This window comes from Ascaphus truei, chromosome 20, assembly GCF_040206685.1.
Source record: "Ascaphus truei isolate aAscTru1 chromosome 20, aAscTru1.hap1, whole genome shotgun sequence".
In the NCBI taxonomy this organism is placed as follows: Eukaryota; Metazoa; Chordata; class Amphibia; order Anura; family Ascaphidae; genus Ascaphus; species Ascaphus truei.
The window spans coordinates 7,283,574-7,300,366 of record NC_134502.1 but is presented as its reverse complement, the minus strand read 5'-3'; the positions used below and the strand labels follow the sequence as shown (position 1 = coordinate 7,300,366).

Here is a 16,793-nt window from a genome sequence, read left to right as displayed (position 1 = left end):
GGTCCTTCTGGCATTGCACGCTAAAATAGCATGGCGAGTTCCAGGTTCTCGCCACGAGTTTGCCGAGTTTTACACCTCAGAAAATTTTTCTGGGCACTTTTTTCTTCGGAGTTTAAGGATTTCTGGCAATTTTTTTCGCCAGAAGATGGCGCTATTTCCTTATCTATGCTCTCTGCATAAGCCCCCAAGTTTAAGAAATATACCAAAAGGTTTTTTTCAATGTGGCTTTTGCAAGTGTTGTAAATGTGCATCTCCTACTAAAAGAGTACGTACACAATTACCTAACAGCAGACATAGGATCAACACTTTCATCAATTGCCAAACTACTCATGTTGTTTATGTAATTACATGCGGTTGTAAATACAGATATGTAGATAGAACAATTAGATCTTTAAATGTGAGAATCTCCGAACATATCAGACTGATCAAAAAACATGATCTGGTCTTTTCCACCCAGTAGCTAAACATTTTGTACAATGTCCGCATGGGGGATTACAGAACTTTACATTTTTTGGTATAGAACATGTTTCTATTCATGCAAGAGGAGGGGATAGGCTTAACTGCCTTAACAAAAGAGAAATGTCATGGATTTTCTCATTGAACACTTTGCAACATTTTGGCTTAAATGTTGAGTGGGAACTGAAACATTTTCTTCATGATTGATTTATTTATGCCCTTGTTGTTAGGGGCGTGATGATTGACACCTGTTGCATGAACAGGTGTAGCAATTAAAACACCCTATAACTAGATGTTTTTTATGCAAGCGGATCACTCTTTGACAAAGGCCTGACAGGCTGAAACGCGTCAGAGGATCCGCTTGCACTTCGTGTCAATAAAGATTTTTTAAGGTCACTCATCTGCCTTCATCGATTTATTGTGGCTGTGCGGCGCTTTCACCCCCTTCGGGAGGATTTCTCACAGTGAAAATCTGACCTGTTTGCGGCCCTTGAGGACTGGAGTTGTGCAGGCCTGCTATATAGGAATCTCAAATAGTCCTTCAATAATCTATGTATCTCCCCTCTTTTGTTCATATATTATCTATATACTATGGGAACAAAGATATACTGTAAACATAGTTATGAAAACAGGTTACTTGATTTATAGCAAAATTAAACTGGTAAATAGATTTGTATGTGTAGCGATTAAAAAAATATATACTGCTTGTGGTAAAAGGAAATGCCTGTAGTAGGTCTTTTAACATCTGTGGGATTAGCAATAGGAAACCTGTAAATATAAGAAAAACCCTGACATCTTGAGCAGGAGATTTCCTTTTAAAATAGACAAAAACATTTTTTTTTGCATAGGACTCCACAATAATTTCTTGTAATATAATTTCTTTGCGAAGTGCCGAGCACATGGCCAGCTTTACATTTTTAAAGACACTCAGCATTAATTCATTTAACTAAAAAGTAATTCTCAAAGCTATGTTATTTATTTATTTTATTTCGGGCAGAAAGCCAACGAGCTCCTGGGCGTTTCACCAAAAACCTTGAGCGGTACAGATAACAGATAACGGGTTTCGCCTGACGGCCGGGTCACGCTGACGTCATCATGGGGAGTGTTCAGTCTGGGGTGTGGCTGTGGCTGCAGTCCTCCAAGACAGCTCTATGCTGTATTGCCAGGGATTTAGACCTTGATGTCTGACGTCATCAAGTGGGCGTCAACGTCCTGGTTATATGGCAGAAAGGGGAGGGGTTAGTATCAGGGGGATGGTATATATTTTGACTGTTTTCTTGTGTTTGGTAGCCTTCACCTTGAGAAAGGCAGTATTAGACTGCCGAAACGTTGGACTTTATGTAAGACCGTGTGCCTGCTTCTTCTTCTTTGTACACACAATATAGGACACACAACACAAAAACGTCTCTCATACACAGCCAACCAACTTCACAGAAATAACAAATAAATGAGAACACATTTCAAAATTACCTTGTTCTCGTAAATAAACTGCTTAAGCAGAGAGCTGGTTAATTTTCATTTCTGGAATATGAATTCTGCGCATTCTTTAAACTGGAGGAGAGAGACAGTGCCTTGAGATAGGAATAGAGCAAACGGAAAAGAATGTCTCCGGTTTAAAGACTCACTCGCCTGGCCAGGACGAATAAACCTTTCAAACGATCACCAGGGACAGAGCTGAATATATACTCATTCTTTCCCGTTGTGATCCATTTCTATAATTGGTTTACACCTTTTAAAAATTTAAATTTCATCATGACCTATACTCATATGATAATCAGCATGACCCACAGTATCTTTCACACAAGAAATCATTCATCAGGGTTTCACCAAACTTTTTACATGAGGTAGCGTGTTTTTTTCACAGACTTACACTCTGAGCGCCCCACGGGTGAAGCAGTAATTCCTTGTCCCTGATTCTAACTCTGATAGAGGCACCAGATTTATGCATGCAAAAGACAACTTGTTTAGTCTTATAATTAATAACCTTTGGCTTACCTCCAAAGTCCATGACAAATAATAGCAAACAATGATAAATAAAATTCTTATGCTTTATACAATATACAATGGTCGTTCACCCAGATCAGAGATAACAGTCCAGTCATGCACAAAATTATCTGGACTCAAACCAGCACAATTTTGTCACAAATGATCTGGACTCAAACCAGCATAATTTTGACACAAAATTAACTGCACTCAAACCAGCACAATTTTGTCAAGGGACTTAAACCCAATCCACAGTCACAATTTAGGTAACGAATTCCCAGAGGATTTGAGATAATATATAAAATCACATATACTCACCACCTGTGTGAATTCCGCCAATTTAGGTACTAAATTCCCAGAGGGGAGTGAGATAGAAAAAATCTCATATGTACTCACCGCCTGTTGGAATCGCACTTCTAGACACCATGAAAGAACCTGCCCTGCCAATTGCAAAAAGGGCTGGAGGCCTGTGTGACTGAACATGAACACACAGCACTGTACACTGCAGACATCCCAGGAAGCTTTACCACGCCCTGGCACTGCTATCTCCGATCTGATAAAACGTACAAGCCCGGGAAACAAAAGAAATGAAACGAAACGAACGCAAAGTTTCAAATCCTTTGCCTCATTTATTAAGCATAGGGTAAAGATTTTTAAACAGAAAAAGAAAGTATTGGTTAGAGGCGTAACGTAGGCGTAACCTGGGTGTGATTTAGGAGTGATTTAGATTAGAGGTGTGATTTAGGGGCAGGACATATTAGTGGAATGATCTTGGGGCGTAATTCTCCCAAGACAGGCACTGTCTGAAATACATAGCCTTTTCTTTGTCAACGTTATCAACAACCTTGATTTCTCTAGCAACTATGTGAGGTGATTTTGCCTTTCTCAGAGAACTAGTCTATTGCTACTGATTAAAACAGCAGAAAGGTTACAGCATAAAAAAATGTATCTCAGCAAAAAGCTGAATACATGATTTTAATAAGCCATTTCAGACTAAATGGATGGTTTAACACAAAATCAGCTTCTGGACTATTCTATTATCCCTAACACATAGACATACACACAATGTAACACAATTTGCACTGAAAACAAACTTACTGGGAACGGGGCTAACAAAATAAATCTTCCTTGGAACGAAATGTTAACAACTGACGTTTGTAGGAGCCCTTTCCAATGACCGGGAGGTACTACGAAAGTCCTGGAATGCAATTCGGCATGCAATACCAGCTGCGACTGCTACTGTACATCCCTGAAAAGAAGGACTTAGAACATTTCTTGAGTAAAAATCTCTGAAGTCGGCTCATGTCGATTTCTCACAGAGCATCTTTTCGTAACTTGAATTTGCCGCTGATGGTTTGGCGCTTGGAAACTGAGGTCCTGATTAGCTGCAAGGTTTCTTATAGGTTTTAGAGTCCCATTCAGAAACTGAATCAATCAGCACGTGGGAATTCTCCGGCTTGCCTATCACCGATTTGCTGGTATGCTGAAGCCGGGTAGGTAACGATTTGGATTCTGCTAAGGAGCAAGCACAAACCTGGCACCTCTGCCTGTTAGCATATCGAGCCCACCTGCTGTCCAGGCTCCGCAGAGTCTTGGGCAGGGCAAATGTTGCCAGATAGCCCTTTGTTAGACCAGGACAGGTGTATTCAGGTATAACTACAGTACTCCTCCTGTTCCAACACCTTTGCATCCCTGAGGCTTTCAACTCCTGTTCTTGAGCAGACTCAGTGGCACCAAGCTTGGTAGCCATCTGGTGTCTCTGAACCACGCACTTGGAAATCCAACAGTCAGTTATACATTGGTACAAGCATATACATTTATTAAATAAAACCTTTAATAAAATATACTTTGCTTCTGTGTCTTGTGTTTAGACATATCTAAGTCCCCTGGTGTGGTGTCAGGGATGGAATAAGAATATATGTTCCCTACTCTCACTACCCTCATGCCTGCCACACGGTAAAAACCCAACTTTATCTTTACACACAATAAAAACCTTGCAGATTTATTACCTAGCTGGAGCACCCCCTTAACCTCTATACCAGGTTCAGGGTGACTTGGGCATGAACTGGGTATCCCACCTTATGCTTGGGACCCCGGGACTGTTCTGGGGATACCTTGATCCCGATGCCTTTTTTACCTTTCCTGGTTGTGCTGAAGCAGCGAACCCTAGCGGTGAGTCGCAAGAACAGTTCCAGGGTAGAATTTTGCCGGAGCACTGTGCTTCAATGTGCCCGAAAATCTTCCCTGGTTCCCGCGGGTATGTCTTTGGAGTATTGTCACGGGAGACCAGAACTTTTAACACCAAAATTACCCGGATCCTTTTACTGAACAAAGCAAGAGATAAAATAAATTGTCATTTATTTACACAATGAACATACACAGCTTGATTTACAAAATATTACAAAAATACACTTACTGGGACAGGGTAAAACGAAATATTCTACTTCCAGAACAAAATCTTTGACAAAGGGATATTATCCCGAAACGCGTCAGAGTGCTTTTTTGTACCCCTCACTCACCATGGAATAAAAGTTCTTTAATGGATTATATTGGTGTCCAGCCCCCGTCTCTTCTATACAGCTGTGCTCAAGTAATGAAGCTGCTTACATTTTATTTGTATTCATAGTGTGCGTGATCAGGGGGTTTCCTGAGATGAACCACATTGATTTCAGCCTTGGGGTCCCACTGCTTCCTGAGATACAGGCCCCGGTAAGCACTGCAAGTATCCCTGCAATGTTAAAATCCTCTGCATCACGTGACCGGTCCCCAAGGCTGAAATCAACTTTGTTCAGCTCAGGAGACCCCATGCTCATGCGCACTATGAATAAAAATAAAATGTATGCATCTTAATTACCTGTCACGGGAAACCAATGCTTTTAACACCTTAATTACCCGGATCCTTTGATTGAGCAAAGCAAGAGATAAAATAAATTGTAATTTATTTACACAATGAACATACACAGCTTGATTTACAATTACAGCAACAAAAATGCACTTACCAGTTACGATGTTACGTCTTATTACAGGATGGAACTTAGATGGAACTAACTTTGATGGAATTTAGCTGGAACTCTTACCTGGTGGACTGCATGGATTATTATAGGGTTAAAACTATCTATACTTAACCTGGCCAGCCAATCTCTGCGTGGGAATAAATTATCCCACCTATCCTGGAGTTTTGCCAGACCTGTGTAGCCTGGCAGAGGGAGCCTCAGCATAGAAACTGGGCATGTGTGACAAACATCATCTTCCCCCACTTGTCACTAAGCATATGGGACCCTGACCCTCTTACCTGACACCGTTCAGTCTGGGCAGAGGGACAATTTGCCAGATGGCTTATTGAAGTTCCCTTCCTTCACCCTTATTTGCTAACAAAAGGTTCAACACCTCCACGTCTCGGATCACCTTTGAAGCTTAGGGGCAGAGTAGACACTCTGGCTACCATGCAAAGGGATTTTAATTTACACTGAATGACTTCCTCTGACATTACTTTAAACATATAACTCTTAGGAAACTTTAATTCATCAATTTTTATAACGCTTTAATAAAATTGTGTGAACCTTTTTTTAATGGTTTTACCTGACCAGCACTCTCAGCGAAATTCCACTTGCTAGGACATTCCTAGCAGAAGTTAGCTAAAAGCTATTCACTGGGCTGCGGGCCGCTGGTTTTTAAAACTCTTTTTCCTTTGCGTGGTTTACAGGGAAACACTGTCACAATAACTCATACATTTGAAACATGACATTATTTTCACCACCTTATCCCTGGTGGGAGACACACAGACAGGTTTCATACAATTACAGTATTATTGCCTTTACTGCGTCGCAGAACTGACACTCCACACTTTAACTTAAAACACCTATAAATCTCTTCGCCTTGTACTTGGTGAGAGATGTACTGTACTGAACCCCACACTGAGTTCTGGGGTTTGGGCATACACCGGGACCTGTAATGTAATTCAGTTCCCTGCCAGTTCTTACTGGCCTGGTCTGTGCTGAAGCAGGGAGATTTGGTGGTGAGCTGCAAACTGCTTTCTAGGGAGGATTTTATCTGTGTTCCTCATGTCCTCAGGAATCTGGGGGGATTCCTGAGTACGTGTTTTGGGGTAACCCGCAACACTGGCCCCCTTCTACCTAAACACACCCTGAAAACATGTTACCGTAACATCACCCCTGAAACTCACGCCCTGCACATCCCCGCTGGCTGGCACTCCTGGAACAGTAAAAATACACATACATCTTTGTTACAAATGCAGTTACATGCCATGATTGGATTGGATAGCTGACACTCCCAATTCCCGAATATGGCTCAGGGGCACCCAGCCGGGCCAAATACCTTTATTTATGGCATGGGCATCCCTTCACCGTCACATTACCTTAGCAGCTAACCGCTAAGGTAATGATTTTTTCTATGGGGGAGGGTAGGGGTTCGATACTAGTGTGCGGGAGCAGGGTGTCTTCTGAGCTGAAGAAAATTGATTTCAGTCTTGAGGACCACCTACTTCCTGAAATACAGGCTCCATTATGGGGTGCCGGTATCTCCTACAATGTTAAAATCCCATGGTCATGTGACCCACAGGATTTTAACATGGCGGGGATACAGGCACTCCGTAACGAGGCCTGTAACTAGGGGGTCCCTGGACCTGAAATTATTCGGTTAAGCTCCAGAGACCACCTGCTACAATACTGTAATATTAAAATTAAATAAAACCCCTGCAATTGCCTGTTAGAGGGGTGCAGGTAGAGTCACTGATTCAGTCTATCTTTAATTGGGCGTCTCTTACAGACAGGTGCAGCCCGGTAGGATTAACACAGCAGGGACCCCTGCAGTGTTAATCTGATTGCTCATTAGTCTGTTCCAGTAAATCTAGCAAGGATCTCGGGGAGATCCCGAAAACAAATTTGAGAAATGGTGGAATCCTGGCCGCTGCATCTGTATAACAAAAATGTCATTGGTTAAAAGCCCTACCCCCTCCAGCCCCTGGATGACTCAGAATTTTGGGGATTGACAATATTAAAAATATCAATATTTATTGTGCCAAATTCCAGATACAGAATAATAATATAAAGTAACAATTTGAATTGAAGTAAAACATTTTTTTTTGTAGATTTAACATTTTAGATATTTTGTGGAATCTCTTAACTTGAATTTTTGTCTTTCCCCATAAGACGTTCTCTCGAGTTCATGTTGGGTCGGAATAATATGACGAAACATTTTGGCACAAACATGCAGACCACCAGAGCCCAGCTGGAAGACAGGATGGCGAAGACCTCCATGGCCACGGTGTACTTGCCACGTGCACTGAGGGAGGCTGGGATAAAGGACACCCAGACACTGAGGAAGGCCAGCATGCTGAAGGTGATGAACTTGGCCTCATTGAAGCTGTCAGGGAGCCGCCTTGCTTGGAAGGCAACAGTGAAGCTGATGGTGGCCAGGAGGCTGAGATATCCCAGCATGCACCAGAAGGCAGTGGGGGAGCCCTCGTTACACTCAGCGATGATGAACCCAGGTTGGCTTTGGATGTTGTTTTCTTGGAAGGGTGGAGAGAACACCAGCCAAGAGAGGCACACAAGGAATTGTAAGAAGCAGCAGAGCACTATTATCATGTAGGACACCCAAGGGCTGGTCAATTTTCTCAGCCTGCTTCCTGGTTTGGTAGCCATGAAGGCAAAGACCACCATAAAGGTTTTTGCCAAGATACAGGATACACAGAGGGCAAAGACCATGCCAAAAGCAGCCTGACGCAGAAGACACTTCCCAGGTTGGGGATAACCAATGAAAGCCAAAGAGCAGAGGAAGCAGAAGGACAGGGACCCCAGGAGAAGACAACTGATGGTGTAGTTGTTGGCTCTGACAATTGGAGTGTTCTTATAATGGATGAAAATCCCAAAGATGGAAACTGGAATAATGGAGGAAAAGACACTGGTTGCAGCTAATGTGGCACCCATGGGCTCTTCATATGATAGGAACTCAATGGTCTTTGGGAGGCATCTGTCTTTCTGGAGACTGGGCCACATATCCCATGGACACTTGGAGCAATCAACCGAGTCTGAACAATAAAGGTGTGAAAAAGACACTTAAACACTTAACATATTTTGTTTGGTCCATGGAAATTATAAGATCTGCTCACCTGTCTGGTTGGATATCTCTCCTTGGGGACAGGGGACACATTGGAAGCAGCAGGCAGGCTCCCCTCTTCTCAACATCCTCCTGAACCCTGGTGGGCAGCTCTCACTGCAGACAGACTGGGGAACCTTGGAGACAATGTATAGTATGTTGAACAAGTCCCAATATGCAATGCAGTGAGAGAGATAGACTCATAGCTCCCTTCTGTCTCTGTCACCCCGTGGGGTAAGGGACAGACCCAAATCTCCCTTCTATTTGATGGACTTTGTCATCCTGTGATGGTTAGGACAGACTCAATGTTCCATAAGTCCCTTATATTGGTTTTCAGCATTCCCTGCGGTGGGACAGAAACATTCCATGGGCCATAGGTCTAATTGACAAAGAAGGGATATATTCATAGTTTACAATTGTAAACTTTCAAGACCTCCCAATAATTATACCATTTGTTATCTAAAACATTGCCAACATATGCAGCAATGTAAAGACACAATGACTAGCCTGTCAACTTCCCCAGACGACTGGATTCGCACAAGATTCACCAATTCAATTTCTTGCGATATTGCATTTGTAAAATATGATAAATTCAATCATTCTGAGTACACTGGCACTGACATGTTCTCATTGCTGACTGGGATCTTTGCGAGGCGCGGTGCAGGGACATGTGCGGGGCCTCGGTTCTTACCATCTCTGGGTAATTATATGGAGTCATCACCCCCTGCATGGTCTCATTATTCTGGTTCCGCATCGTCAAATGGCGTCAGATTGCCATGAAAACGGGACGTTAGGCGCCACGAGGCATCATGTTGTCAGAGAAACACAATGCTTTGGACATCACGGAACCATAATGACGGGACCATGCAGGGGGAGATGACTGGAGGTAAGGAGATGCTGCTGGAGAAGGTAAGTGAGTTACAGATGTCCCGCTCTCTTCCACCACAATCAGTTTAATTGTCGTGGAGGGTATTATGGGGCTTCTGAAACAGTGGGCTTCGTTTTCACAGGCACTGATGGCACCGCCATGAAGACAGCCCAGCAATATTTTTACAAGCAAAGTTTTGAAACTGCATACCTGTCTTCTCCCTGAAGCCCACATCAAAGCACTTGCATTGATATTAAAGGTGTTCCCATCTGAGGCCGCGGTATCGTAGCTTCCCACCTTGACTTGCTTCATCATGCCATCTGCACCCATCTGCCAGTTCACAATATCGTACACTGCAGGAAGGTCCCCATTCCTATCAAAGAAGACCTCTCTCCCATTGCTTAACCTTACATGTACATTCTGGATGTAGAGTAACAGCTGCAGGGAGGAAAAATGTTAATCCCTAAATGATTTGCCCTCTATTGTCTGACATTGTCTACTAAACATATTGTTCAATCTTTCAACCCTTTTAAGAAGATGGATTTTGAGAGACCCCTTTCCACCAGTTGTGGGATTCTTAATGGCAACATCCCATGAATGGGAATCGTGTGTTGCTATTTTCACTAGAACTTGCACCTACTTGGGTTGTATTTTATTTATTTATAAAATGTTTTACCAGGAAGTAATACATTGAGAGTTGCCTCTTGTTTTCAAGTATGTCCTGGACATAGAGTTATGATGACAAATAATATATGGTTACAAATACAGTTACATAAATGAACAGGGTATACATTATATATACAGCAGGGCCCCGGGTATACGGCGAGTTCCGATCCAGGGGCCCGCCGTATAGTAAAAATCGCCGGAAAGCGGATCCGGCGATTTTCAGTTCTGTGCATGCACAGAACGGCGTTTTCGCCGTTCTGCGCATGCGCGGCCTATGGTCTGCACGCGCAAACTACGATATGTGCGTGCAGACAACGGTCTGCGCATGCACGCCGGGCGCAACCGCCCGTTCTGCGCATGCGCGACTGAGGATCAAAGATGGCGGCCCCCTTCTCGGTGCCGCCGTATCGGCGGATCGCCGAAAAGTGAAGTGCCGAGAAGCGGGGCCCTGTTGTACAGTAATACATTGCATGCAAGTTAGAGAAGATGTATATTATTGGCTTATGTAACAGTTACAGACCAGATTAAAATGTGAGACAGCCTTAGTTTTGAAAGAACTTAAACTGGTGGTGGATGTGTTATTTGTAATCATGAATCTCTTTTATTCCACTTCTCCAAACAAGGTCTGCCATCCCTTTTTCCACGAGAAAGCTCTGTATAAGCTACCACATATATACAGTATACAGTACCAGTCCTGTTCTGTCTTTAGTATTTATGGAAACTGTGTTACTCAGTGGAGTGGAGAAAGTAAGAATAAAGAGCTGGAGTTTCCATGTGAACACTTTACTGCGGTCTTTGGGTATTTTCAATAAAATTACAATAAATATTATTACAGCTAGGAAAATAATAAAACTAAGTTTGGATAATCTGCTTTAAAGGGCATCACATGGATCTCACTTTCAAAATAGGTCATAATAGGTGGAACGGAGACTGGGGGAAGATTAGGGACTTTCACTTACTTCATTACTGCACCGCAGAGTAACAAAGACACACTGATACATGACCCCCAAATTGTATTGACTACAAGGTTAATTGTACCTTCACATAAAACAAATGATTAATAGAGATGGGCAAATTTGTTTGGTGGATTTGGATCAGACCGGCCGGATTCTTTTGTTGACAAATTTCAGCGGATCAGTTTAAAAAATGGCCGTTCTCCTATTTTTCCAAGGAGAAGGCTCTGTATTCTTGACCACTGAGATATAACAGTAATTTCCTGCCTTAAGTATCTAGGGAAAACTGTGCTACTCAGTGAAGTGGAGAAAGTAAGAATAAATAGCAGGAGTTACCATGTGCACGCTATACTACAGGCTTTGGGTATTTTCAATAGAATTACTATACATTTTATTACAGATAGAAAATGAATAAAACTAAGGTTGGTTAATCTGCTTTTATAACTGATAGAGAGAATACTGGGGGAAGATTAGGGGCATTCTCCTACTTCATTCATGACCCCTCAATAGTCTTGATTACCAAGGTCAATTGTACCTTCACATAAAACAAATGACTAACAGCAATTCTTACCTGCCATGGTTTGAAATTATGAATATCTGCACAGCTTCCATTATAAAATGGTCCTCTTCCCTCCTGGCATGTTTTCAGATCATGCAGAGATTTGGCTATAATATAAATAGCTGTATAGATGTTGTAGGAACCTCTTACGTTGGACACATCATTGTAACTGTTCTGGATACTCTCTAAAGTCTCATTTCCCATGCACAACTTTGCAATATTCTTCAATGAGCCAGAGATATAACTCTGCTCCAAAAATTTGCATCCAAATGCTTCTTCCCAGAACTTTTTGGCCCAAATTTCACCTGTGGTATTGAAGATACGGATGCTGTTGAGATATTCTCTAAATCCTTCAATCTTTGAGCTGTAGAAAGCAAAACCAATGCAACCAGAGAGTATTGCAGAGTATTTCTCCACTGCTAATATGTTTGAGATGGACCAAGCTTCACTGGCAACAAAGATCTTTCCAGTCACGTTCTGCCTCAGCATCTCATCAAGAAGTGGAATCATGTCAAAATCTGTGGAGAAGACCACCACAGCCTTGGCCGTTGAGTCTCTGATGACCCTGATAAGGTGGGGAGTATTCTTATCCAGACGGCTGAGCAGGATGAATTCTGTGAAGGCCACACAAGCTCCAGCATTGAGGATCTCCTGCTTAATGACCTGTATGCCCTGTTGCCCATAGTCATTTCCTAAGGCTACCAACCCAACCCAAGTCCAGCCAAAATGCAACACCAGCTGGGCTAGTCCCTGGGACTGGAAGGCATCGCTGGGGACAGTCCTGAAGAAGGAAGGGAACTGTGTCCGGTCACTCAGCAGGAAACTGGTCGCGTAGATACTGATCTAAAGTGACAAATGTGAGTTTGATAAGGTACAACTAACCTGTTTCCCTGAAAACATCCATATTAGGAGAGTTAATACTTAATATTATGACAATGTTTTTTTCTGAAACATCACATACAAAAAAATATATATAAAGATAATGAGATAAAGTGAGCAGTATAATAACTCAATTCAAAGCCATAAGTATCTGTCTTAATATGCATTGTTGGTAGTTAAGTGTTTAGTTGCTATTGGAAAGAGAACAATGAGATAATACGTTCAGCACTGTGGACAGCTGTCACTGATTTTTACCTGTGGGGTTCTGTACAGACCCAGGATATGCGCCATGAGAATGGAATAGGTGGAGGTTGAGTGTCCAATGATGGCAGTAAGAGGTGGCTTTTCCCGGCATGAGTAATTGGGGATACCCTGGCTCTGACCTGTTAAAATCTTCAGGGTCCCATCCAGCTCCCTCTGCAGTACACGACAAGAGTCGTAGATTTGAAAGCCCAGGGTGAGGTTTGGGAGGAGGTCATGTCTTCTGTTGATCTCCTCTATGGTGAACCTCATGGCCTGGAACTGTGGGAAGACTTCAGAATAGAAGCTGAGGGTGAGATGGAAGAAAGTAAGGATGTGACCCTTTACTATAGAGAAATTGAGTAGGGTAGATGGAGGACAGGAAAGACGATGGGACAAACATCATAATTACATTTCATCTACCCAAGGAAGAGATGGAGCTGGAGGAGAGAAAGATAGAAGGAGAAAAAGAGGGTAGAAGAGCGAAACAGAGAGGAGGAATGGAGAGTGAGAAAAATGGAAGGATTAAGAGTAAAGACATATAGAGAGAGATGAAAGCGAGAGTGGGACATAAGAGAAAGAGGAAGATAAGGAGAGAGAAATTTAGAAGCAAAGGGATCGGTAATACAAAAAATAATAAAATAGGAGAGAGAGAAAGAGAACATTGAAAATGTGAGATACAAAGGACATTTTAAAGCTTACAATTTACAGGCTCCCTGTCGGGGGGTCTCCATGAAAATGTTTTCCAGGTGCTCTATGTCAACATGGAAGGCAACCACTATGCCTATTAAGACATCTCCATGCTCGTAGAGCCCAGAGAGTTCTGAGCCCCGCAGTTTGCACCCCAGGCTGTCAGAACGAGAGGCAGGAGTGAGGTAGGAGAGAACGAGATGCCATATAGACCAGTATAGAAGGGACATCATTCTGCAATCAGACAGAAGAAAGAGATTCAATCCTAATCCTTCATTTATAGGAGGGGAAATTAGAACCCTGCAATGTAGTAGTTACCCACACATTATGTACTAGGCTTTAATACTATGTGCCGTAGGATAATAACATTATCTGAGCAGAAGATGGAACAAAATAGAGATACCCTGCATAATTATACAGTGCAGCATGCTTACTACCAGTGTATAGATACTCTGCATAATTATACAGAGCTTCATATTCCTTATCTATATATAGAGATACTCAACATCATTATACATCGCAGCATGTTCATTGTCAGTATATAGATCCTCATTATCAGTGCAGGGTGTTTTATATATATATATATATATATATATATATATATATATATATATATATCTCAAACTTGCTTACCTCATTATTTCTCTCTCTCTAGCTTTCTGCCGTGTGGATATTTGTATTAAATGCCCCTTTTTATACATAAATGAATTCCCTCGTTAAAATAATTAGCATTGACCTCTTCAGTTTTGCAGAGCAATGTGTGTGTGCAATGTGTCTCTGGCAGCCTGGCACGGGGGGAACATGAGGGATATTTCTAACAGGATAATTTTTTAACCAGTGGGACAGAATTATCCCAGGAGAGGATCAGAGAATTCCCTTTAATGGGACACAGGAAATAATGCAAAAGTCTATTTGTATTTTATTTTAAGGGATATAGGCTAGGACAGTGTGTGTGTGTGTGTGTGTGTGTGTGTGTGTGTGTGTGTGTGTGTGTGTGTGTGTGTGTGTGTGTGTGTGTGTGTGTGTGTGTGTGTGTGTGTGTGTGTGTGTGTGTGTGTGTGTGTGTGTGTGTGTGTGTGTGTGTGTGTGTGTGTGTCTGGAACTGCCACTACCCACACAGTACTTGTGCTTTATATACATGTCATGGTGTAGAAGTGTGACTGAGGGGGTGGCTGGCACCGTCGCTGCCTGCACTGTACAGTACCATTGCTGTGTATACATGTCATTATTTTATTTTATTTTTTATTTTTATATTTTATATATTTTTATATTTTTATATTATTATTTGAATTATTATATTTTATTTGAAGAGATATAGTTTAGGACAGCATGTGTATGAGGGGGAGGCTGGCACTGCCGCACTGTACATGTGCTGTGTATACATGTCATGGTGTAGTAGTGTGTGAGAGAGGGAGGCTGGCACTGCCACTGCCACACTGCTCCCTTTAACTCCTTCTTTTGCCCCGTATAACCCCTCCCTTTAATTCCTCCTATTTCCCCATATAACAGCTCCCTATAACCCGTATTGCTCCATATAACCGCTCCCTATAACTCCTATTGTTCCATATCACTGCTTTGTATTACTCCTCCTATTGCCCTATATAATTGCTCCCTATAACTCTTCTTATTCCCCCATTTAACCTCTCCCTATAAACTTGTCCTATTGTCTCATGTAACCGCTCCCTATAACTCCTCCTGTTGCCCCATATAATCCCTCCCTATAACTCCTCTTATATTCCATATAACCTCTCCTTATAACTCCTCTCTTTACCCCATATAACCCCTCCCTAAAACTCTTCCTATTACCTCATAATGTCGCTCCCTATAACTCCTCCTATTGCCCCATATAACCTGTCCCAATAACTCCACCTATTGTTATAGGGAGCGGTTATTGTCACGGGAGGCCAGGTTATTTACACCTTTTTACCAGGATCATTCATTGGGTAAAAAGATATAATGAAATAAATTGTAATTTATTTGTGTCACAGGAGACCAGGTATTTACACCTTTTTACCGGGATCATTCACTGAGCAAAACAAGATACTAAAAAAAATTGTCATGGAGGCGCATGCGCGACGGCCACGGGTATGGAAGTCAAGGCAATTAGCTCCGTACCGCGCTTATCCTAAAGACAGTGTAAAACACCCCAAAACCATCTGAAATGAAATAAAAAAGCTGACCAGCACTGACCAATCGTGCAGGGATGGCCCCGAAAAAACCTGCAAGTCAAAAGAAGCAAAAACTCGCCGATGTCAGAGACTACTTCAGCAGAGCAGGATCGGGCAGCGTGGCAGGAGAAATGGCGCCGGCTTTAAACCCCGACACCGACACGGAGGAGGAGGGAGAGGAGGAAGGGGCCTGTAACCAAGCTCTTCTGCCGGTCAGAAGTTGCGATTTTGAGAGACTATATAACAACTTGAAGTCTCTCCTACAAGCCGAGATCAAAGAGGTGAAGAAGGAAGTCAGCAAACTGGGGACACGCACAGATGCATTGGAGACCAAGGTGGGTCAAACCATCAAGGTCGTGAAGAAAACCGACAAGAAGTCAGGAGAGCTCCAGCGGCAGAACGATGAACTAAAGGATCGCCAGGAAGACGCAGAAAACCGGGAGCGGCGGAACAATATCCATATAAGGGGGGTCTCTGAGGAGGTAGGAGACTGAGAGGAATTTGTCACTCGCTGGTTGGAGTCCCTGCTCCCGGAGTGCCCAACGGAGGCACGAGTCATGGACCGTTGCCACAGAGCCCTCTGCTCCCGGCCGATAAAAACAGAGCAGCCCTGGGACATTATGGTATGGTTGTATTACTAAACCACCAGGGAGGCAGTATTGTGCCAAACCAGGGCCTTAACAACCGTGGAGTTCGAAGGAAATAAACTAATAATCTTTCAAGATCTGTCCCCGGTTACCCTACAAAGATGCCGTAACCTACTGCCCATCACAAAGGTCTTACGAGACCAGAATATCAGATACAAATGGACCTTCCCGTTCGGACTGATGGTGGCGAGGAACGGGAGGCCCATTACAATGAAAGATCCGGCGGAGGGCCTGGCATTTCTGGCCAAGCTGGGCCTGAAGGGAGCCCCCGCAGAGGAAGCTAAGAGGGAAGAGACGCTAGAGCCAGAATGGAGTAGGGGAGCAGGCTCATCTAAAGCCAGGGGAGGCAGGAAATGAAAGCTCAAAACAGCGACTTCGGCAGTGCTTAAAGTTAATAAAAAGTTACTCTGTTAATAGTTGCCTCGCCTGAATTGTCTGAGAAATAGCTGAAACCAAAGGATCCATAGACTATAAAGCCCTGGTACAGGGAGACAAGGGAAGAATAGCCCCCTGAGGTGCCGCAGAGAACTCCAACAAATCTACGAAGCTAGATGCGGTCCCGGTGGA

At 42.9% G+C, this 16,793-nt stretch overlaps 1 protein-coding gene across 1 annotated transcript; it reads right to left on the bottom strand.

Annotated features, from left to right (window-relative positions):
• Positions 1 to 7,577: 7,577 nt before the first annotated feature.
• Positions 7,578 to 15,222, bottom strand: LOC142471465 (extracellular calcium-sensing receptor-like). Its single transcript, XM_075578263.1, has 7 exons — positions 15,218 to 15,222; positions 13,424 to 13,570; positions 12,737 to 13,028; positions 11,753 to 12,445; positions 9,635 to 9,862; positions 8,570 to 8,693; positions 7,578 to 8,488 (listed from the first exon to the last, which is right to left on the bottom strand). The coding sequence occupies exons 1-7, from the start codon at positions 15,220 to 15,222 to the stop codon at positions 7,578 to 7,580; spliced, it is 2,400 nt and encodes a 799-aa protein (XP_075434378.1).
• Between the last annotated feature and the right edge of the window lie 1,571 nt (positions 15,223 to 16,793).

Coding starts and splice junctions, on each gene's coding strand:
- LOC142471465 (XM_075578263.1), bottom strand. Junction 12,446..12,736: donor GTCTGTACAGAACCCCACAG/GTAAAAATCAGT, acceptor TTGTCACTTTAG/ATCAGTATCTACGCGACCAG. Junction 8,489..8,569: donor AGAGATATCCAACCAGACAG/GTGAGCAGATCT, acceptor TTTATTGTTCAG/ACTCGGTTGATTGCTCCAAG.